This window comes from Saccopteryx bilineata, chromosome 5, assembly GCF_036850765.1.
Source record: "Saccopteryx bilineata isolate mSacBil1 chromosome 5, mSacBil1_pri_phased_curated, whole genome shotgun sequence".
NCBI classification, from domain to species: Eukaryota; Metazoa; Chordata; class Mammalia; order Chiroptera; family Emballonuridae; genus Saccopteryx; species Saccopteryx bilineata.
In genome coordinates, this window is record NC_089494.1 from 201,226,105 (window position 1) to 201,248,681 (window position 22,577).

General features: G+C 38.7%; 1 protein-coding gene and 1 non-coding gene across 2 annotated transcripts in view; both read right to left on the minus strand.

Annotated features, from left to right (window-relative positions):
• Positions 1-10,323: 10,323 nt before the first annotated feature.
• On the minus strand, positions 10,324-10,399 carry TRNAP-GGG (transfer RNA proline (anticodon GGG)). Its single transcript has one exon. It is a non-coding gene; the product is annotated as a tRNA-Pro (tRNA).
• Positions 10,400-11,170: 771 nt separating this feature from the next.
• The window catches only part of LOC136338112 (uncharacterized), a 60,315-nt gene continuing 48,908 nt past the window's right edge, over positions 11,171-22,577 (minus strand). The window contains exon 6 of the mRNA XM_066280159.1: positions 11,171-11,308. Coding sequence (XP_066136256.1) covers positions 11,171-11,308 — 138 coding nt within the window. The remainder of the gene's footprint in view (positions 11,309-22,577) is intronic.

Below are 22,577 nucleotides of genomic sequence, written 5' to 3' on the forward strand. Positions count from 1 at the left end.
TAAATGAGAAATGGTCTAATCAGTAGTATAGTGATTTTTTAATTCCTTCACGGAGTTGAGTCATAATGTTAATGACCTCTAGGCAAGCATAGTGAGCAAAATTAGTGTTGCTAAAGTAATAACTTCTGTGATAAACATCTAAATTAGGGTCCTGCAGCATGTTTTTATAACAGCATTGCTACACATCCATCCTATTGCAGGGCTGGGCTGTTTGGTTTTATTGTTTTTGCTTTTGCATCACAACAGAGATTAGTTGTGAAGAACTATAAGGCCTAAATATTTGGACATTTACAGAAAAAGTTTGCAGACCCCTGATCTAAATTAGTGAGTTTATGTTGGGATTGTTAAGCAACATTATGCTTATTTTATGTAAACAGTCTACTAAAAAATGTCAGCTAAAATAGGTTTATTTGCATTGGCTAATGTAAAGCAATATAATTTTGATTCTTTATTAACAATGTTAATGTTACCTTGCCCCATGACTTGGTTCAATTAGGAGAAGACAAGGAGAGACTAAAGCTGTACTCAGGTTTAACTCTTTGCCTTTGGTAATGTAATGTCTTTTAATTTGGGGGATGGAGGATGGCTCATTCCCACTTGACTTTTTATAAAAGTCATACTTGTACCCAGAGTTAAGGAAAAACAAGTCAACATGATTTTTATCCTATTTCCATATATCCAAAATCACATTTAAAATGCTACTGTGAAATCCATTGCAGGCATTATCTTGACCTAAATATTTTTCTGTGTAAAGTTCTACCTTTATACAAATCCACTTAACAGGTTCGTGTTCTTAGGTCTTCTATTACCTTTTAGAATTGTTAGGTAAATTGAGTTGGGGCTTTGCCATCATCCTTTATCAGTAGAGATCCTTTATTTCCTCAACCCCAGAACTTTGTTTTTATGCAGCACTGTTTTCAGAGACTTTCCTTTCTAGAGGGTCTGTTTCACTCTAACTGGATTAGTAGTTTGGCTAGATAGAGATAATTCTAGGTTTAGTGAAATTTAATGCTATATTGATTCTTGATTGTTTATATGAATTAGTTTAGGGTTATGCCTCTTATCACCTATATTATGAAGAGTGTCTTGGGTTTATTTTATCCTTTGTCCTGGGTTCTCAGTGGGCTCTTGTGTAAACTTGCTCTTCAGTTCTGGGAGATGTTACTGAACTAATTCTTTGCTCATCCCTTTCTCCAACCCAGTCTGTTCTCTGGAATTCTTGTTACCTGATGGGGTTTTTCCCCCCCTCTCATGAATTCTTGTTACTTGGATGTAAGCCTGGGACTTGTATTTTTCTCTTTTCTATTGCAATTATATTTTGATTTTTACAACTTGCAACTTTTTTTAATGTTTTAAATTTCAATCTAATTAAGACTTCTTTTCAACCTATATTTATGAACAGCAACCTGTTCTTGCCTGAATGTTATTCTTGTTAACTTTATCTGTAAAGTTCCTGTCTTTAAATTTGGTTTTTCTCCAAGATGCTTTCATGTTGCTTTGACCTCTGCCTGCCTTGGTAGAAATTTCCCTCAACGTTTGGTGATCCTTGGGTCATATTTAGAAGTGGAGCATTTTATTAAAAGCTAATTAGATGTGTATTGGACTGGGGGTAAGAAGCTGTCCACTAGGCTTCACTAGTGAGTGATCTGGCTTTGTCATTTTATTGAGTCCGCTTGTTAATATTCTCTCCCCAACTCCGCAAGCGGGTCAGGTTCACTAGAGTTTTCAAAATGTCTCTGCTTGAAGGGTAAAAGACCTGGCTACCACAGTATCTGGGATCCTGGTAGGGAGGTAAGCTGCAGGATCTGAGTCAGTCTTATTTTCATCACTGTATGCCTATTAAATCCAAAGATCACCCTCTCTTACTTCAGATAACCCACTTTTTTGCCAAGTTGGGGGGGGGTTAACTGCTTGTCAAACAGACTTCCAACCAATCTTTTTTTAGTCAAGGTACACACTTCTAAAGGTATCTGGGTTGCCGATTGCTAAGCCTTTCGGTGCAGTTCTGAGATCATGAAACATTACTACGGACAGTATATTCAGGTTTTTTGTCTGTTTAGTCATTTGTTCATAAACTTGACAGGTTATAGTGAATTTGTTGCTGATGTCTCCTCCCATTTTTGACTTTCGGGTTTTTTTGTTGTCTTCCCTCTCCCCCACCTGTTTTCAAGTATTGAGCTATAATAGGATTTCAGAAGAGACTAGAAGTGATAGTGTGTTTTTAGCAGCCTATATCTGTGTGTGTGTGGTTGGTGATGAAAGATTTGGGGAACAAAAATGAGCAGGTAATTTATAGGTAGTTCAGTCAGTACTCTAGAATTTGAACAAAGTAAAGTTCACAGATGAAAAGGTTCATAGGTGGTTTACTAGTTTTTTATAGAAGCAATTCCTTAGTAGTGAAGTGTTTGGTAACTGATTTCAGTTCTCCATCAGTTTTGTAAACCCTTGTTGGAGCTACCAATCCCAGTTCTCAAGTAATGGTTGAACTTTTCTAAGTCTGCTTTTCTAATTCAAATTTTGATACCTTTTGGTTTATTAGTACCTGCTGCCTGGTGAGTTATTTGCTCTTCCTGGGGTTCTGGGTTTCTTTTATTCCTTTTCTAACATTTGTGTATTGTAAGATTGCAAATCTTATTACCTTACTACTTTCCACACTGGGGTGATGATTACTTCATTGTTCTTTGTTGGTAACAAGTATTAGAATACACCTGATTAGGTGCCGTTCATGTTGAGATAATTTTGAAAGGTAGTTGTAACAGGAATCGGTTGTTAAGCTTCTGTGTTTTATACTTGAGTCTAATTTTGTTTTACTGCTTGGAAAAGTTCTTTGAGGTTATCTGGTACTTTGTATTTAGAGTAGTTTATGTTTAGAGCCTTGACATTCTGGAAATTTTATAAACCAGGACAACTCAATGTCCACAATATTTGTGTTGGTCCTGAAATGTGTTACGAATTTATTTGGTCTGGGATCATTCTAAACTCTTACCAAATCTAGCTGCTTATATAATAAATATACTGCCAATTCTCAGCAAAGTAAATTTCTTTGGGAGCAGTTAATAGTACAGTTGATCAGGATGCTAATATTTAAGGATGACCGCAAACTATAAAATGTGGGTTTTTTACTCTTAATTTTAACAAGGTTGAACTGGGTGCTGACGATCATTTCTTCACTACTGGCCATATATAGTTCAGAAGTCTAGCCTGAAATTTCCATGGGTAAAAATGGTTCTAGTGAGATGTGCAGAGTGAATCTGGCCTATTGCTGTTGCCTATAATCCAAGATTGGATGAGGGTTGAAAATCTGGTCATTTCAGAGAACCATGCAGGGCTTCAGAATCAGTTTGGAGGTGTTTTCCTGGGATTTCCTATTTCACACACTCCAAATAATTTTAGCTACACTAAAATTTTAAGGACTTCCTTTAAGATGATTAAACATGCTGTTTCTTAAGGATTATTTTTACTGTTGGCCTCTCATAGACAAAGGTGCTTGTTTTGTAACGCTAAGACCACTCAAGCATGTTAATCATGGGCTCTTTAAGTCTAGCTTTAAAGAAAATCAGAAAAGATGGCATTCTAATGGGCATACAAGATAGCAATGAGGAAAGTAGGCTGGAAAAATGGTGAGTTGGTTTTATTCTTTTTTTTTTTTTTTTTTTTTTTCATTTTTTTTTTTTTCATTTTTTCTGAAGCTGGAAACGGGGAGAGACAGTCAGACAGACTCCCGCATGCGCCCGACCGGGATCCACCCGGCACGCCCACCAGGGGGCGATAATCTGCCCATCCTGGGCGTCGCCATGTTGTGACCAGAGCCACTCTAGCACCTGGGGCAGAGGCCACAGAGCCATCCCCAGCGCCCGGGCCATCTTTGCTCCAATGGAGCCTTGGCTGCCGGAGGGGAAGAGAGACAGAGAGGAAAGCGCGGCGGAGGGGTGGAGGAGCAAATGGGCGCTTCTCCTGTGTTCCCTGGCCGGGAATCGAACCCGGGTCCTCCGCACGCTAGGCCGACGCTCTACCGCTGAGCCAACCGGCCAGGGCGGTTTTATTCTTTATGGTCAATACATCTTACTGCCTGCATATTGTCCCCTTTGGTTTGTCACTGATCTCATCCACGGTAGTCAGCAACTGATCAAAATTGACATTTGCTGTTTTGAGTTGGGTTAGTTAAATATTGCCCTGTTGTCCTTACTGCCTCTTAGATTCTCAAAAGGATATGTAATACCAGCAGCTTTAGGTAAAGGGACTAAGTAATTTAGGAAGGCAGCATTAGGGCAGCTAATAAGTATTAGTTTTCCCCAGTAAGCCCTATAAGGAGGATAGCTTTGGGGGACAAGCATTCTCAAAGGGCATGAAAAAAAGACCTTACAAAATTACAACTTAAAAAGGGTGAAATGCTTTATAGGAATCAGATCCTAAGAGCAAGGTGTTCCTTGTTAACAGCAGTCCGAATGAGTTATTTTAGTTGTCATAGAAATTCTTTCTAGTCTTCGAAGTACAGGTAAGCATTAGGAGGTACTAATTCATCAAACTGATAATAAAGGATATTGGATTCTAGCTGGAGAAATACGTAAGTGGTGTTGGGAAGATAGTTTACTTCAGTGTTCATTGATACGCATTTTATTTTGTAATTGGATAGGCTATATTCTGTTCATACTTTAGAATTTGAAAGAAAGGTTACTTTCCTGGCTCTCAATTTCTTTTTAAAATACTTGGAGAAACTTAAGAGGTAGGTTAATGCTAGTACCTAAATGTGACATTTAACATGTCATGGAAACAATGCTTTGAATAAATGAGAAGGAGTTGAATTGCCCTTTTTTAGTTTGGATGGATGGCCTTAGATTACACAGGGCTTAACCACATTTTTTAAAAAATACTTGCCAGTTCCAGAGTGATGAAGTGGAACCCTTTTTTTAAAAAAATTGAAAGATGGCTCTTTGATTATTACAGTGTAGTTAAGAGATTGATTGGTTAAGGCAATAAAACTTTGAAATGCTCAAATTTGTAAATTGCTTCTGCAATCTGATAATATAAAGCATGCTACTACTAATCAGTTTTATGTATTAAGACCTATTAGCATGTCTTTTTTTTTTTTTAAGTACCTGGTTGACTTGATTTTAAACTAACACAATGTTCTCTGTATCATTTAACATTTTCAAGACATACTCTTCCCAAGCAAATTCTGTTGGAACCAAGTTTTTCCAGTCCTAGAAGCCTACATCTAGAATCTTCATACGAAGTTTATAGTGGGCTTAAATGGGGTTTTAATTTGCACTAAATTTTCTTTTCTGAAAGATTATGTTCAAATTATAATGTAGTGCTTTTGTCTCATAATTAAAATCTTACAGCACTCATGCATTTTTTGCACTGTCTTTTTTTTTTTTTTTTTTTAAGATTTCACTGAGGGTGAATACCTTGAAATAACAGGTCTTTTTTTTCTTAGTTGAAAAGGTAAGGCAACTACTTTTGTGTTTAAACTGACAAGAATTTTAAAGTGATGGGTTCTTTTGAAAGAGTGAATGTGGAATTGTTCAAATAGTATTACAAGTTGAAGAGAAACTGAATTTGATAGAAGGAAAAACTATTCCCAAGTTACTCCAGAATGTTCACAAGGAAGGACATTGAGAATAGGAAGATTCTATATGCGGATGTTCAGTTTTTGGTCTCTGCTGGGTTTGCAGTAAAATGTAGTGAGACACTAAAAGTGCTGGTGCATATTTACTATTTGCACAGACTTAGAAGTATTTAAGAAAATAGCAAGTTGAATGAGATATTTATGATAGTAATAGTATTAACCAAGGTACTTCTACTCAACATTAATACAGAAAAAACCTAACAGTAGTATTTTATTTTTCCACTTTGTATATTCTCTTGAGAACTTTTTGAGAAGTGTGGGTCATTCCTAGTGCTGGCCTGATGAGAGAGGTTGCCATTATGGAGGGTCAGGGTGTGGTACTGAGCAGGTCGTCTTCTCCATAAATGAACTCTAACCAGCTTGTGATTTGCCTGTTTCTAAAAATCAGAGGATGGAATTAAATAATGGGTTTTGTTTTTGTAGGTTCTGCCAAGATTCTGTAATGAGAAAATTCAAACTTTTGAATCAACTTAATTCTGTTTAGATTTAATAAAAAGGTGTGGGACATTCTGATTAGCAGGTTAGTTTTTTTTCTAGTTTAATATATTCAGTGGAATAGGTCATTTCAAATGAATGGTTCTGATGTTCAGCTCTGCTGTTTGCCCTATGATGTGCAAATAAAGTTTAACTTCCTCAAGCATGGACAAGGAAAAAATGCTTTGAGGTTAGTAGTTTTCAGTTTCATAGGGTTACACAAACACAGACCCATCCAGCTTCAAGCAGAATCTTCAGGGGTGGAACCCAGGCATCAGTACGAAGATCTCTAAACCATTCTGATTCTGAGGTTGAAAACTAAAGTTTCATATTCATGGCTATGATCATGTTTAAGAAATATGGAAATAATGCATATGAAAAACTAAAATGTTAGTGCCAATATGTGCTAGGCAACCTGAGTGAAGAGTATGATGTGGCCAGGCTGTGGGGAATAGACATAGCCATTCTCTGTGATGAGTGATTTCTCCTTTCTGAAGCTTGCCTGGGAACCTGCATAGACTCCCTACTTTTACTGGGCTTGTCTAGCTGTGAACCCTTTGGAGATTAGACATAGAAGCTCTGATATGGGTGAATAAATGTGGGAAGATGAGATGGGCAGATAGGGAAGAGTCAAGGTAGGCTAAGACTGTTCGAGATTACAGAATAGCCACAATTTCCTTTATAGAGATGGGAAATAGGTCAAAGTTTTGTGGGAAAGGAGGGAGACTATATAATTTTGGGATTTAAAAGTTGAGATATTTGCATATTACCAAAGTGGGTGTATCCAGTAGAGAATTGGAAAATGGAATTCAGAAGAGGTCATTGGTAGAGAAGGCAACGTCATGGGAGTGAATAAAACCAACCACCCCAGAGAGTGGGAAAGGGAAGAGAGGCAAGGCTAAGCTCTGCTGAAGCCATTTAAATGAATGAAGGCCTAGTTCACTGCAGCAAGCAGTGTCTGCATTTGTTGATCCTTTTCCTCTTAGTAGTCTAGTGGAATTGGGCAAGTGACATAACTTGTGCTTCAGTTTTCTCATCTGTAGAATGGAAATAGTTATAGTATATGTCAGGATTGTTGCGAGGATTAAGAAAGAATCTCTGAAGTCCTAAAACAGCTATTTGCACATAATAAGTGCTCAATAACTTCATTGTTACTGTTACCTAGACTACTTACTAGACTTCTACAGCCATAGAAATCTACATTTAGAAGCCTACCTTTACCTATTGAGATAAATTGGATTTTTAAAAAATGATTTTATTGATTGATTTTAGAGGAGGGGGAAGAGCAGGAAGCATCAACTCAGTAGTTAATTGTATGTATGTGTCTTGACTGGGCGTGCCCAGGGTTTCTAACTGGCAACCTTAGCGTTCCAGGTTGATGCTTTCTATCCACTGTGCCACCAGAGGTCAGGCATAAATGGATTTCTTTTTCCAAATTTTGAATTTATTTTATTTTGTTTTAGCAAGTGAAAGAGGATGGGAGAGTGATGAGAACATCAGCCCGTAGTTGTGGCACAAGTTGTTCATCAATTGATTCCTTCTCATACATGTCTTTTTGGGGTGGGGGATGCTTCAGTCCAGCCAGTGACTCCTTGCTCAAGCCAACGACCTTGGGCCTCAAGCTAGTCACCGTGGGTTCATGTCTATGATCACACGGTCAGGCTGGCAACCCAAACCAACCATGAGGGGTTTTTTTTCCCTTTTTGTATTTTTCCGAAGCTGGAAACGGGCAGGTAGTCAGACAGACTCCCGCATGCGCCCGACCGGGATCCACCCGGCATGCCCACCAGGGGGCGATGCTCTGCCCATCTGGGACATCACTCTGCTGCAACCAGAGCCATTCTAGGGCGCCTGAGGCAGAGGCCACAGAGCCATCCTCAGCGCCCAGGCCAACTTTACTCCAATGGAGCCTTGGCTGTGGGAGGGGAAGAGAGAGACAGAGAGGAAGGAGAGGGGGAGGGGTGGAGAAGCAGATGGGCGCTTCTCCTGTGTGCCCTGGCCAGGAATTGAACCTGGGACTCCTGCACGCCAGGCCGACGCTCTACCACCGAGCCAAATGGCCAGGGTCCATGAGGTTTTTAATTTGGGTTACTGGCGTCCCAGGTCAATGGTCTAGCCATTGTACCACTACTTAATTAGGCAAATAAGATTTCTAATAAGATCCAATGCCCATCCCACTTAAAACATATGAAATGTCCCTTACTGACTGGAGCTGGTGTTGATCATTATCTTTACCAAAGTTATTCTGTCACTCAATTCACTACTTAGTAGATGTTTTAACATGTTCAAGATTATTGATAATTGCTCCTCAACTGGAACGTAAGGTTTAGGACCATTTCTTACATAGCCTTTAATTTCTCAAACATTGGTTATTTCTATCAATGTGGTAACAAGAATAAATTCTAATGTTTTATAACTGTTTTGGTGCAGAGTGGGGGCTCAAAATTTGAATGCTTAAGTGAAAGATCTAAGATTGCCTTAATATTTGTTTCTGCCTAAATTATGTTCTGACAGATATAGTACAAATACTAATGTCATACTAAATGAGTGTTCTTTCTGGTAGCTTTCTCCAGTTGATAAGAATGTAAGTCAACTCTAAGACTGCCTAGGAAAAGAGGCATTATGTAGACTTGCTGCCTGGAAGTAGGGTGATAGCCTGTGCATTCAACATGCTGCAAGTGGAGAAGAGCCTGAAAAGGCACATTATTCATGTTTAGGCTTCTGCATCCTAATATGTAATATTGGGGGGTGGAGCTAGATTAGGTGATCTTTAAGTTCCATGTCTTCTAGCAATAAATATTCTAGTATTCAGTGGTAACCAGGATATAAATATATTTTATACATAATTATAAATTATAGAAATGTTAGGAGGCAAATTTTATATAGTTTCATAATAATGGCAGCAAAATACATGACAAATCCTCTTCTCACAGTACTCTTTGAATTCCTGTTTCTCACAAAAACAACCTACCAACCTGGCAAAAAGCAAAATACCACTGATGTGTCCTGTTTGGTTCACAATTAAGGGGTCAGGTAATATACTCTGAATTAAACATGGGCTTCATGGTCATAGACCATAGTCAGTACTTGAATAGATAAAAATCTCAGCTTTCTAGCAGTGTGATCTTGAACATGTCATTTAACTTTGTTATCGGCACAAAAGATAATATGAACTAACATTTTCATAGCTCTTATTATGTGTCAGCCTGTTCTATGAGCTTTATGTTATGCTAACTAGTTTTTACCTTCTCGTGTCATTGTTAAATGACACCCATCCCCTAAATGCTTTTGGTACGTTGTGTTAGAAGTAAATATTCAGTAGAGCATCTGTCCCCCTCCCCCTGCTTGTTATAAATGATAAGAACTCCAAAGTTTTTAACATTTAAAATTCTTTAAAAATATTTTGTGAATGGAAAGGTAATAATTGTGCTAGAGAAATTGATATCTATTGAAAATGCTGATATTTGATCATTATCAAATTAAAATGAGTTATCTAACAGGAAATCCTGTTCTAATCTTTTACTCTTCCCCAGGGATCATTAAATGATTTTTAAAACCAACTTTAGCCCTTAAGTTCCCACATAGGAAACAGAACTCATGAAACTTTGTTACAAACTGCAAAGTTAAGTTGGGTGCTTAGGTTACTAGGCCTTTAGGGTGGTAAGATAGGAAGACAGGACCTGTGATTTATTAGAGAAATAAGCCTCCCAATATTCTGAGCTTTATTCAAGCAAATGCCTAATATAGAACACAATGGTTTGAATGAAAGAATGTGCACCAGAGGTAAAATATGTATTTCTGGTTATATTTATGTTTAGATTCTCATATTTCTAAGGGAATTTTAAGAACAAGGTAATTTCTGAGTAAGAAGTAAGACTGTGGGGATTTAATTAATGCCATTAATTCCATCTTTTTTTTTTTTTTTTTTTTTTTTTTTTTTGTATTTTTCTGAAGCTGGAAACGGGGAGAGATAGTCAGACAGACTCCCGCATGCGCCCGACCGGGATCCACCCGGCACGCCCACCAGGGGTGACACTCTGCCCACCAGGGGCGATGCTCTGCCGTGACCAGAGCCACTCTAGCTCCTGGGGCAGAGGCCAAGGAGCCATCCCCAGCGCCCGGGCCATCCCTGCTCCAATGGAGCCTTGGCTGCGGGAGGGGAAGAGAGAGACAGAGAGGAGGGGGGGGGGGCGGAGAAGCAAAAGGGCGCTTCTCCTATGTGCCCTGGCCGGGAATCGAACCCGGATCCCCCGCACCCCAGGCCGATGCTTTACCGCTGAGCCAACCAGCCAGGGCCTTTTTTTTTTTTTTTTAAGTGAGAAATGAAAAGCTTCAACTCTTAGTTATGGCATTTTAGTTGTTCACTGATTGCTCTCTCCTATGTGCCTTGACTGGAGGGCTTCAGCTGAGCCAGTGACCCCTTGCTCAAGCCAGTGACCTTGAGCTTCAAGCCAATGACCTTTGGGCTCAAGCCAGTGACGATGAGGTCATGTCTGTGATCCCACAGAGAAGCCAGCAACCCCACGCTCAACCTGGATGAACCCTGGCTCAAGCCAGCAACCTTGGGGTTTCAAACCTGGGTCCTCAGTGTCCCAGGTCGAGGCTCTGCACTGTGCTACTACCTATTCAGGTTCATCTTTTCTTATTAAGTAATAGTTAACACTTAAATAGCATTTACTATGTGGTAGACATAACAAAACTCTATGCGGAAGTGTTATTGCCTCCATTTTACAGATGACGAAATGGGTACAGGTTAACTGACTAATTCAAAATCACCTAGGGGCATATGGTAGAGTGGAGGGTTAATCTTTGGCAGTCTGATTCCAGAGTTTGTGCTTTTAAAGAAAATGAGGCTGGGGAAGTAGTGGAACAGTGTAATAAAACCAAACAGGATTACAGAAATGGAATGGGTACAATGATGAGGCAAAGGACACTCAAGGGACAAGAAAGTATTTCCAACCCCCTCTTCCTCCAGTCCTTCTACTACTAGAGAATACTTTCATAATTGCTGGTTGCAGAACTCCATAGCCATTTATTGGTGACTATTGGCGACGGAGAGAAAAAGGGTCAGGTTGGTATCACATTTGTACTTAAAAGAATGATGATGATTGAAAGAAGGATTGCCACGGTGATGATTATAATTTTTTTGAAGTGTTTCCACCATATCCTCCTAAAATTCTTTCTTATTTGGGGGGAGTCTTTAGCCTGAAATAAAAATAAACACAAATTTAATGTTTTCATTTCTGGATTAATGGACACACTCAAATACTTAGAGATACCTAAAAAAAGATTTAGTTTGGTTTTGATCAAACCCAAATAGTCTTCATAGAGCTTAACAAAACTACTTTTATAAAATGCAGCAAGATCCCAGGTGCCTTCCTTATTGTGTTCAACTGTACTTTTTTAGCTTTATAAATTTTGTGACCTTGAGACAAGTTACTAACTCTTTGAGCCTCTGTTTCCTCATCTTCATGGTTTTATTTACATGTCATTATTCCTTACAACCCCATTTAAAATTGGTACCCCATCTCCATCCCAGAAGCCTTATGCCTCTTCAGTACATTATTTTTCTCCAAAGTACAGTGTGTCCGTAAAGTCATGGTGCACTTTTGACTGGTCACAGGAAAGCAACAAAAGACGATAGAAATGTGATATCTGCACCAAATAAAAGGAAAACCCTCCCCGTTTCTGTAGGATGATGTGGCAGCATGTGCGCATGCGCAGATGATGACATTACACCGTGTATACAGCGGAGCAGCCCACGGCCATGCCAGTCAAGATGTAGACGGTACAGAGGAAAGTTCAGTGTGTTCTGTGGCTCGCTAAATTCAAATCTATGACCAAAGTGCACCATGAATATCGGCGCGTTTATAACAAAGTGCCACCATGTAGGAATAACATTACTTGGTGGGATAAGCAGTTGAAGGAAACCGGCAGTTTGATGGAGATACCCCATTCTGGTAGGCCATCAGTCAGTGAAGAGTCTGTAGAGGCTATACGGGATAGCTACCTAAGGAGCCCTAAAATATCTGTGCGTGAGCCCACATTGAACTGCACTGAATAGGTATGAAACTGGGAGAGTTTTCCTTTTATTTGGTGCAGATTTCACATTTCTATCATCTTTTGTTGCTTTCCTGTGACCTGTCAAAAGTGTACCATGACTTTACAGACACACTGTACTTATTTAACCTTATTCCAAATTTACTTCTTTATTGTCAAGAAAGTAAACTCTATGAAGACAGGGATTTTTGTCTGTTTCATTCACTGCTATCTATATTCCTAATGGTGCATGATACAGAGCAGAGGTTCAATTAATATTTGTTGGATGAATGAATAAATACATTTATTAAATGAGGATAAAAATATCCATCACACAGTAGGTCAGATTGTGAGGATTAACTGAGATAGTGAATATAGTTTATCTAAACCACCATGTAAGAATAAATTTGCCATTATTGTAATCCATATATTTGATGAAAAGATAAGATGGATTTTACATATTTTATAATACCAAAAAGGTTTGTATTTTAACCTATCTAAATCTAAATAAAATAACTCACTTTTATTAACATGCAAAATATTGAAAGAATTCAAGGATTAGTAAGGAGAAATAAAACAAGGCCATACAAATTGTAAAATCTTTTTTATTTTTGCTTTTTTTGAGCTGCAACAAGTTTTATTGTTTTCATTTGGTCCACTCTTTTTTTTTTTTTTTTTTTTTCAGAGACAGAGAGAGAGTCAGAGAGAGGGATAGACAGGGACAGACAGACAAGAACGAAGAGAGATGAGAAGCATCAATCATTAGTTTTTTGTTGCACGTTGCAACACCTTAGTTGTTCATTGATTGCTTTCTCATATGTGCCTTGACCGCAGGCCTTCAGGAGACTGAGTAACCCCTTGCTCGAGCCAGGGACCTTGGGCTCAAGCTGTTGAGCTTTTGTTTTGCTCAAACCATATGAGCCCGTGCTCAAACTGGTGTCCTCGGGGTCTTGAACCTGGGTCCTCTGCATCCCAGTCCGATGCTCTATCCACTGCACCACCGCCTGGTCAGGCCCACTCTTGTTTTTTAAATATACATAACTGCTTATATGGCCATGATACAAATAAATTGCTTGGTGCTTATATGGACTTCTGTGGCCTGCCACATGGATAAGAAATACTGCAATGTATTTCAATTGCCTTTATTCATGCATTAGATCAGCTTCTTTACTCTGTGTATACAGTGAGCAAAATCAAGGTACATGATTACAATGTGTGTGATAAATGGCATGGGTCCTGGTATGTTATTCAGATGGCCACATGACTCTAATATAAGATATGAGAAGCCTCAGCCTTCTAACATAGGGAAGCTAGTGACTGGTTGTACTTTGCAGGATATTATTTATTGAATGCCTTAAAGTCAGGCACTATATACGACATGCATTATATGTGTTCTTTAATATTTTTCTATTGATTTGAGAGAGAGAAAGGTGGAGGGGAGAGGAGAGAGAGAAGCATCAACTCACTGTTCCACTTAGTTGTTCAATTTAGTTGTATACTCATTAATTGCTTTTCATATGTACTCCGACCGGGGTTGAAACTGCGACCTTGGGTCAACGAGATGACTATTCATTGAGGCACCCACCCAGCGCTATATGTGTTTTTGCATCATAATATGCAATGTTCACAATAATCTTGGGTGAGTATCTCTATTTTATGGCGTTGAAGAAAATGAGGCTCAAAGGTTTTAAGTTACTTGCCTAAAGGATATATAGCTCAAACTGGTGCAGCTGGAATTCATATCTAGAGTTGTATAACTTTAAACTGCCTTGTGTAGAAACATTAAATTAATATATAAGGTGCCTGTTTAGTGGTGGTGCAGTGGATCAAGCATCAACCTGGGATGCTGAGGTCCCAGGTTCTAAACCTTGAGGTCATCAGCTTGAGGACAGGCTCACCAGCTTGAGTGCGGGGTCGTTAGCTTGAGCATGGGATCATCAACATGACCCCATGGTCGCTGGCTTAAAGCTCAAGGTCACTGGTTTGAGCCCAAGGTTGCTAGCTTGAGCAAGGAGTCACTGGCTCAGCTGGAGAGCTTCCCTCCCAATCAAAGCGCATATGAGAAGCAATCAATGAGCAACCAAAGTGCTTCAACTATGAGTTGACGCTTCTCATCTCTCCATTCCTGACTGCCTCGCTAAAATTAAAAGAGAGAGAGAGAGAAAGAGAGAGAGAGAGAGAGAGAGAGAGAGAAAAGAAAAAAAGCTATAAGCAGCAGACTTTTTACATTTTTCTCTTAGGTTATTTGCTTTCTCTTTTATTAATGTAATATGCATATATAGTTTGAAAAGGTAGAAATCTAGAAGGCTTAAAAGTAAAGGCAGCATTCTGCCCTACTTCCCACCCCTGATCCTATATTTAGAGGTTATTACTTTCAGATATTTTGTTTTGTTGGTGCTATATCCCCATTATCTGGAATAGTGGTTCTCAACTGGGTGAGATTTTGCTCTCCAGGGGACATTTGGCAATGTCTGGAGACATTTGATTGTCATGACTGGAGGGGGTGCTACTAGTATCTAATGGGTAGAAGCCAGAGATTTTGTTAAACCACCTACAGTGCTTACAGGACAGTCCCCTTTCCCATCCACCCCCACAAATAATTACCCAGTCCAAGATGTGCCAAGGTTAAGAAACCCTCACCTAATAGTAGGTGCCCAATAAATATTGGTTGAATGTACCTTATTTAGCTGTTTATTATTTCCTGATGTTTGTTTTCCTCTGCATTACTAGAAAATATGCATATGTGAATATCCTTCCTTCCTTCCTTCCTTCCTTCCTTCCTTCCTTCCTTCCTTCCTTCCTTCCTTCCTTCCTTCCTTCCTTCCTTCCTCCCTCCCTTCCTCCCTCCCTCTTTCCCTTTCTTCTATTTTTCTGAAGTGAGAAGCGGGAGGAGGAAGACAGACTCTCGCATGCGCCTGACTGGGATCCACCTGGCATGCCCACCAGGGAGTGATGCTCGGCCCATCTGGGGCCTTGTTTCACTGCACCTGGAGCCTCGGCCCGTCTGGGGCCTTGTTTCGCTGCAACTGGCTCAGGAGCCATGCTGGCGCCTGAGGCAGAGGCCGTACAGCCATCCTCAGTGCCTGGGCCAACTTTGCTCCAATGGAGCCTTGGCTGTGGGAGGGGAAGAGAGATATAAAGAGGAAGGAGAGGGGGAAGGGTGGAGAAGCAGATGGGCACTTCTCCTATGTGCCTTGGCCGGGAATCAAATCTGGGACTTCCACACACTGGGCTGACACTCTACCGCTGAGCCAACTGGTCAGGGTCAATATATTTCTTGATTTTTCACTTTCCAACTATGGAAAAGAGAATATAACTCTTACCATACCTCTAACCACCCCCTTCCCCAAACACACACCTTTCCTTTCATTCCTAACCTCTTTGTTTAAATTTAACTATAACATTGTAAATATTTGCTGAGCCACGGAGTGTATTTGATTACATTGACTTTAATACACAACTTTCTGGTGTCTCTAGAGCTAATAATGGGTATATAGTTAAACAAAATCTTTCAATTGTTAGTTTTTCATCTATGAGCTAGTAAATTCACTCCCAGACTCTCCAAAGAAGCTGGTAAATATCCTTCCTTTGATTGCTCCTGTGTTTGGATCCTCCTGCTTTATCTTGAAGAAGTTCATCATAGGACCTTTTGATCTGATCCAACCTGGTTTGGTTGGGCTCTAGGGTTACCATATAGCTTTAATCTTGGGATTTTTCTTTACTAGCACTCTGGGAATGCCCATCTCCTGTGTTGGACATTCTGGTTTTCTAATGTCTTCTTTCCCTTTCTTGATTTATTTCCTTCTATTTGTAAATATTTGCCAAAAACTTCCTTGGATGGGAATGTGGTAGAAATATTTCTGAGAACCTACATTCCCAGAAATGTCATAATTCTACCCTTACATTGAGTTGGTAATTTGCTTGGGTACAGAAGTCTAGTGTGGAAATAATTTTACCTCAGAATTTTGAAAACATTCCTTCATTTTTTTTTTTACATCCATATATTGCTATTGTGAAATCTGATGCCACTCTAATCGCCATGTCTTTGTTTTTACTCTCTGAAAGCTCTTAGAATCCTCTCTTCCTTTCTGATGTTTTCTAATTTCAAGATTATATGCCCTGCTGTGGTCCTTGTTTTTGTTCATTGAATCTGAACTCATGTTATTTAGTTCCAGTAATTTTTCTTGTATAACTTTGAGATTCTTCCTTTTGATTTTCCTTTTCCTTTTCTGAAACTCCTGTTATTTATATGTTAGATCTTCTGATTCTCTTATCTTTATTATCATTTTTTAAATTTTATTTATTTAGTTTAATTTTATTCATTTTATTGTGTTAACATATATTCAAGTGTCCCACTCAATATAACACCCTCACCCCCCCCCCTTGTGTTGCCCTTTTGACCTCCTCCCCATAACTCTCTCTCCCCCTTCCCTCTGGGATTTAATGTCCTGCTATCTATATCTATGTGTTATTTATATATAATTTCACTAATCCCTTCACCTTCTCTGATCACATCCCTTCATCCTCCTTCCCTCTGACAGCTGTCCCTCTGCTTCCTGTGACTCTTCCTCTGCCTCTATTCTGTTACTCAGTTTACTTTGTTCATTGGATTCCATATATAAGAGAAATCAAATGATATTTGTCTTTCTCTGCCTGGCTTATTTAACTTAGCATAATAATCTCCAGGTCCATCCATGCCATTGCAAAAGAGAAGATTTCCTTCTTTTTCATGGCTGAGTAGTATTCCACTGTGTATAGGTACCACTTGGACTGTTTCCAGATCTTGGCTATTGTAAACAACGCTGCAATAAACATCAGAGTACACATCTTCTTTTGAATCAGTGATTTGGTATTCTTAGGATATATTCCTAAAAGTGGGATAGTTGGGTCAAAAGGCAGTTCATTTGTAATTTTTTGAGGAAACGCCATACTGTTTTCCACAGTGGCTGCACAAGTCTGTATTCCTACCAGAAGTGCAGGAGGGTTCCCTTTTCTCCACATCCTCACCAGCACTTATTGTGTGCTGATTTGTTATCGAGGGCCATTCTGACAGGTGTGAGGTGATATCTCATTGTGGTTTTAATTTGCATTTCCCTGATGATTAGTGATGTTGAACATTCTTTCATATGCTTATTGGCCATTCGTATGTCCTCTTTAGAGAATTGTCTATTCAGTTCCTTTGCCCATTTTTTGTTTTTGTATTTTTCTGAAGTTGGAAACGGGGAGGCAGTCAGACAGACTCCCGCATGTGCCCGACCAGGATCCACCCAGCACGCCCACCAGGGGGCGATGCTCTGTTGCAACCAGAGCCATTCCAGTGCCTGAGGCAGAGGCCATGGAGCCATCCTCAGCGCCCGGGCCAACTTTGCTCCAATGGAGCCTTGGCTGCGGGAGAGGAAGAGAGAGAGACAGAGAGGAAGGAGAGGGGGAGGGGTGAAGAAGCAGATGGGTGCTTCTCCTGTGTTCCCTGGCTGGAAATAGAACCCAGGACTACTGCACGCCAGGCCAACGCTCTACCACTGAGCCAACCGGCCAGGGCCCCTTTGCCCACTTTTTAATTGGATTGTTTACTTTCCTAGTGTTGAGTTTCAGAAGTTCTTTATAAATTTTGGTTATTAACCCCTTATCAGATGTATTGGCAAATATATTCTGCCATTGTATGAGTTGTCTTTTTATTTTGTTGAATGTGTCTTTTGCTGTGCAAAAGCTTTTTAGTTTGATATAGTCCCATTTGTTATTTTTTTTCTTTATTTCACTTGCCTGTGGAGATAAATCGGCAAAAATATTGCTATGACAGATATAGGAGAGTTTACTGCTTATGTTTTCTTCCAAGATGTTTATGGTTTCACAACTTACATTTAAATTGTTTATTCATTTTTGAGTTTATTTTTGTGAACGGTGTAAGATGGTGGTCTAAGTTTCATTTTTTTGCATGTACCTGTCCAGTTTTCCCAAAATTTATTAAAGAGACTGTCTTACCTCCTTTGTCAAATGTCAATTGCTCTTATATAAATGTGTGGATTTATATCTCTGGGTTCTATGTTCTGTTCCATTGATCTGTATGCCTGTTCTTATGCCACTACCAAGCTGTTTTGATTACAATGGCCTTGTAGTATAACTTGATTATTAGATAGTGTGATACCTCCCACTTCTTTAGTCTTCATTTTCAAGATTGCTGAGGCTATTCATGTTCTTTTTTGGTTCCATATAAATTTTTTAGAATGTTCTATATCTTTGAAGTAAGTTCTGTATACTTTGAAGTAGGAATTGCATTAAATACATAGATTGCTTTGGGTAGTATAGACCAGTGGTCCCCAACCTTTTTTGGGCCACGGACCAGTTTAATGTCAGAAAATATTTTCACGGACCGGCCTTTAGGGTGGGACGGATAAATGTATCACGTGACTGAGACAAGTGTCAAGAGTGAGTCTTAGATGGATGTAACAGAGGGAATCTGGTCATTTTTAAAAAATAAAACATCGTTCAGACTTAAATATAAGTAAAACAGAAATAATGTAAGTTATTTATTCTTTCTCTGCGGACTGTTACCAAATGGCCCATGCACCAGTACTGGTCTGTGGCCCGGGGGTTGAGGACCACTGGTATAGACATTTTAATGATGTTTATTCTTCTTATCCATGAACATGTCATATGCTTCCACTTGTTTATACCTTCCTTGATTTCTTTTTTCTATGTTCTTATAATTTTCAAAGTATAAGTCTTTTACCTCCTTGGTTTAATTTGCTCCTAGGGCCTGATGAAGGTGATGGTGCAGTGGATAGGGTGTCGAACTGGATCGTGGAGTACCCAGGTACGAAACCTCAAGGTTGCTGGTTTGAGCATGGGCTCATCTGGTTTGAGCACGAGCTCACTAGCTTGAGCGTGGGGTCACTGGCTTTAGCCTAGGATCATAGACATGACCCCATGGCTGCTGGCTTGAGCCCAAAGGTTGCTGGCTTGAAGCCCAAGATTGTTGGCTTGAGCACAAACTCACTGATTTGAGCAAAGGCTCACTCGCTCTGCTGTAGCCCCCTAGTTAAGGGACATATGAGAAAGCAATCAATGAACAACAAAGTGCTGCAACAAAGAACTGATGCTTCTCATCACTCTCCCTTCCTGTCTGTCTTTCCATATCTGTCCCTCTATCTGATTGTCTTTGTCTCTGTCAAAAAATTTTACTCCTAGGTACTTCATACATTTTGTTGCAGTAAAAAAGGGTATTGTTTCCTAAATTCTCTTTCAGACAGTTTATTGTTGGTGTATAAAAATGCCACTGATTTCTGAATATTAATTTTATATCCTGCCACCTTGCCAAAATAATTTATCAGGCCTCATGGGTTTTTTGACTGATAATTTGGAGTTTTCCATATACAGCATCATCAACAAATAATGATAGTTTTACTTCTTCTTTTCCAATTTGAATGCCTTTTATTTCTTCTTCTTGTCTGATTGCTGTGGCTAGGACTGCCAGAACTATGTTGAATAAGAGTGGTGAACAGGGGCACCCCTACCTTATTCCTGATCTTAAGGGGATTGCTTTTAATTTTTGCCCATTGAGTATGATGTTGGCTGTGGGTTTGTCATAGATGGCCTTTCTTATGTTGAGGTATGTCCCTGGTATTCCTATTTTGCTGAGAGTTTTGATCATAAATTGGTACTGGATTTTATCAAATGCTTTTTCTGTATCTATTGATATAATCATGTGATTCTTCTCCTTCCTTTTGTTTATGTGATGAATCACATTTATTGATTTGTGAATGTTGTATCAGTCTTACCTCCCCAGATTGACTCCCCCTTGATCATAATGCATGCTCTTATTGATGTATTGCTAAATCTGGTTTGCTAACATTTTATTGAGAATTTTAGCATCTATGTTTATCAGGGATATTGGCCTATAGGTTTCTTTCTTTGTATTGTCTTTATCTGGTTTTGGAATGAGGATAATGATTGCCTCATAAAAAGAATTTGGAAGTCTTCCCTCCTCTTGAATTTTTCAAAATAGCTTGAGAAGGATAGATGTTAGTTCTTCATTGAATGTTTGATATAATTTGCCTATGAAGCCATCCAGTCTGAGACTTTTTTTTAGGGGGGGCGTTGATAACTGTTTCAATTTCATTTGTTATAATTAGTCTGTTTAGGTTTTCTGATTCTTCCAGACTGAGTTTTGGAAGATTGTATGTTTCTAGGTTTTTATTCATTTTGCCTAGGTTGTCCAATATTTTGACATACAGATCTTCATAGTATTTTTTTTACAATCCTTTGTATTTCTGCAGTGTTAGTAGTTACTTCTCCACTTTCATTTCTAATTTTATTTGAGTCCTCTCTCTTTTTTTCTTGATGAGTCTGGTTAAAGGTTCATCAATCTTGTTTACTTTTTCAAAGAACCAGCTCTTGGTTTCATTGATCTTCTGTATTTTTTTTTAGCATCTATGTCATTTATTTCTGCTCTGTTCTTTATTATTTCCTTCCTTCTAATTCCTCTGGGTTTTATTTTTTGTTCTTTCTCTATTTCTTTTAGATACAGGTTTAAATTGTTTATTTGAGCTTTTTATTTCTTTTAAAGGTATGTTTGTCATGCTATGAATTTCCCTCTCAAGACTGCTTCTGCTGTGTCCTATGAGTTGTTGTATGTTCACTTTTATTTGTTTCAAGGAAATTTTTATCTCTTCTTTGATCTCATTGTTAACCCATTCATTATTTTATACCATGCTATTTAGCCTCCAAATGTTTGAATGTTTTTCATTTTTCCTATTGAAGTTGATTTCTAGTTTCATGCCATTGTGATCAGAGAAAATGCTTGATATGATATTAATCTTATTAATTTATAAAGACTTGTTTTGTGTCCTAACATATGGTCAATCCTAGACAATGTACCATGAGCACTTGAAAAGAATGTATATTCTGCTGCTTTGGGGTGAAAGGTTCTAAAAATATCAATTAAATCTCATTGATCTAGTGAATCATTTAAGGCCAGTTTCTTTGTTAATTTTTTTGTCTGGAGGGTTGGTCCATTGATGTCAGTGGGGTATTAAAATTCCCTAATATTATAGTATTGCTGCCAATCTTGCCCTTTATAGTCATCAAAATCTGCTTTATATATTTACATGCTCCTATATTTGGTGCATAAATATTTACAATGGCTCTATCCTCCTGTTGGATTGCTTCCTTTATCATTATGTAGTGACCTTCTTTATCTCTTACGATAGCCTTTGTTTTAAAAGCTTATTTTGTCAGATATAAAAATTGCTATCCCACTATTTTAAAATTTCCATTTACATGAAATACTTTTTTACATCATTTCACTTTCAGTCCATGTGTATCTTTTGTTCTGAGGCGTGTCTCTTGTAGACAGCATGTGTATGGGTCTTGTTTTCTTATCCATGCAGCTACACTATGTCCTTTGGTTGGGGCATTTACTGTATTTTCCCCTGTATAAGACAAACCCTTTCCCCAAAATTTTGGGTTCTAGAAACTTGGTGTGTCTTATACAGTGGTCGTAGGGTTTTTTTAAACTTGTATTTCCTGCTTTTTCACGCATGTTGAGTTGTATGAATTTTATGATGAATAAAAGTGGAGTTCAATAACTTTATGTAATATAATTTTTTTTCCAACTTTTGGGCCCCAAAATTAAGGTGTGTCTTATACATGGGAGCATCTTATACTTGGGGAAATACAGTAATCCATTTACAGTAATCCATTTCCCTTGCACTTTTTACAGCAAGCCCCTTAACACTTCTTGCTATACTAGTTTGGTTGTAATGATTTCTTTTGAGGTTTTTTTTTTGTTTGGGAAGCTTTTTATTTCTCCTTCAATTTTAAATGATAGTTGTGCTGGATAAAGTAGTCTTGGTTATAGGTTCTTGTTTTACATCATTTTGAATATTTCTTGCCAATCTCTTCTGGCCTCAACTGTTTCTGTTGAGAAGTTGAGTGTCATCCTTATGAGGGCTCTGCTTAAGGTAATTAACTGCCTTCGTCTTGTAGCTTTTAGTATTCTTTTCTTATCTCTTAACTTGGGCATTTTAATTACAATGTGTCTTGGTGTAGGCCTCCTTGAGTTCTTCTTTAATGAGACTCTCTGTGCTTCTTGAATTTGTGTGACTTTTTTCTTCATCAGTTTAGGGAAATTTTCAGCTATGATTTCTTCAAACAGGTTCTCTATCCCTTATTCATTCTCTTCTCCTTCAGGAATCCCTACGATGCATGTGTTGTTTCTCTTTATGTTGTCACAGAGGTCTCTTAGAGTTTCCTCAGTCTTTTTGCACCTCTTTTCATTTTGCTGCTCTGCTTATTTTAATCTTGTCTACTAAATTGCTGATTCAATTCTCTGCTTCATCCCACCTGATGTTGATTCCTTCTAGTCTGGTATTCATTTCTGATATTGTATTTGTCATATCTGACTGGTCCATTTTTGTGATTTCACTGTCCTTTTTGA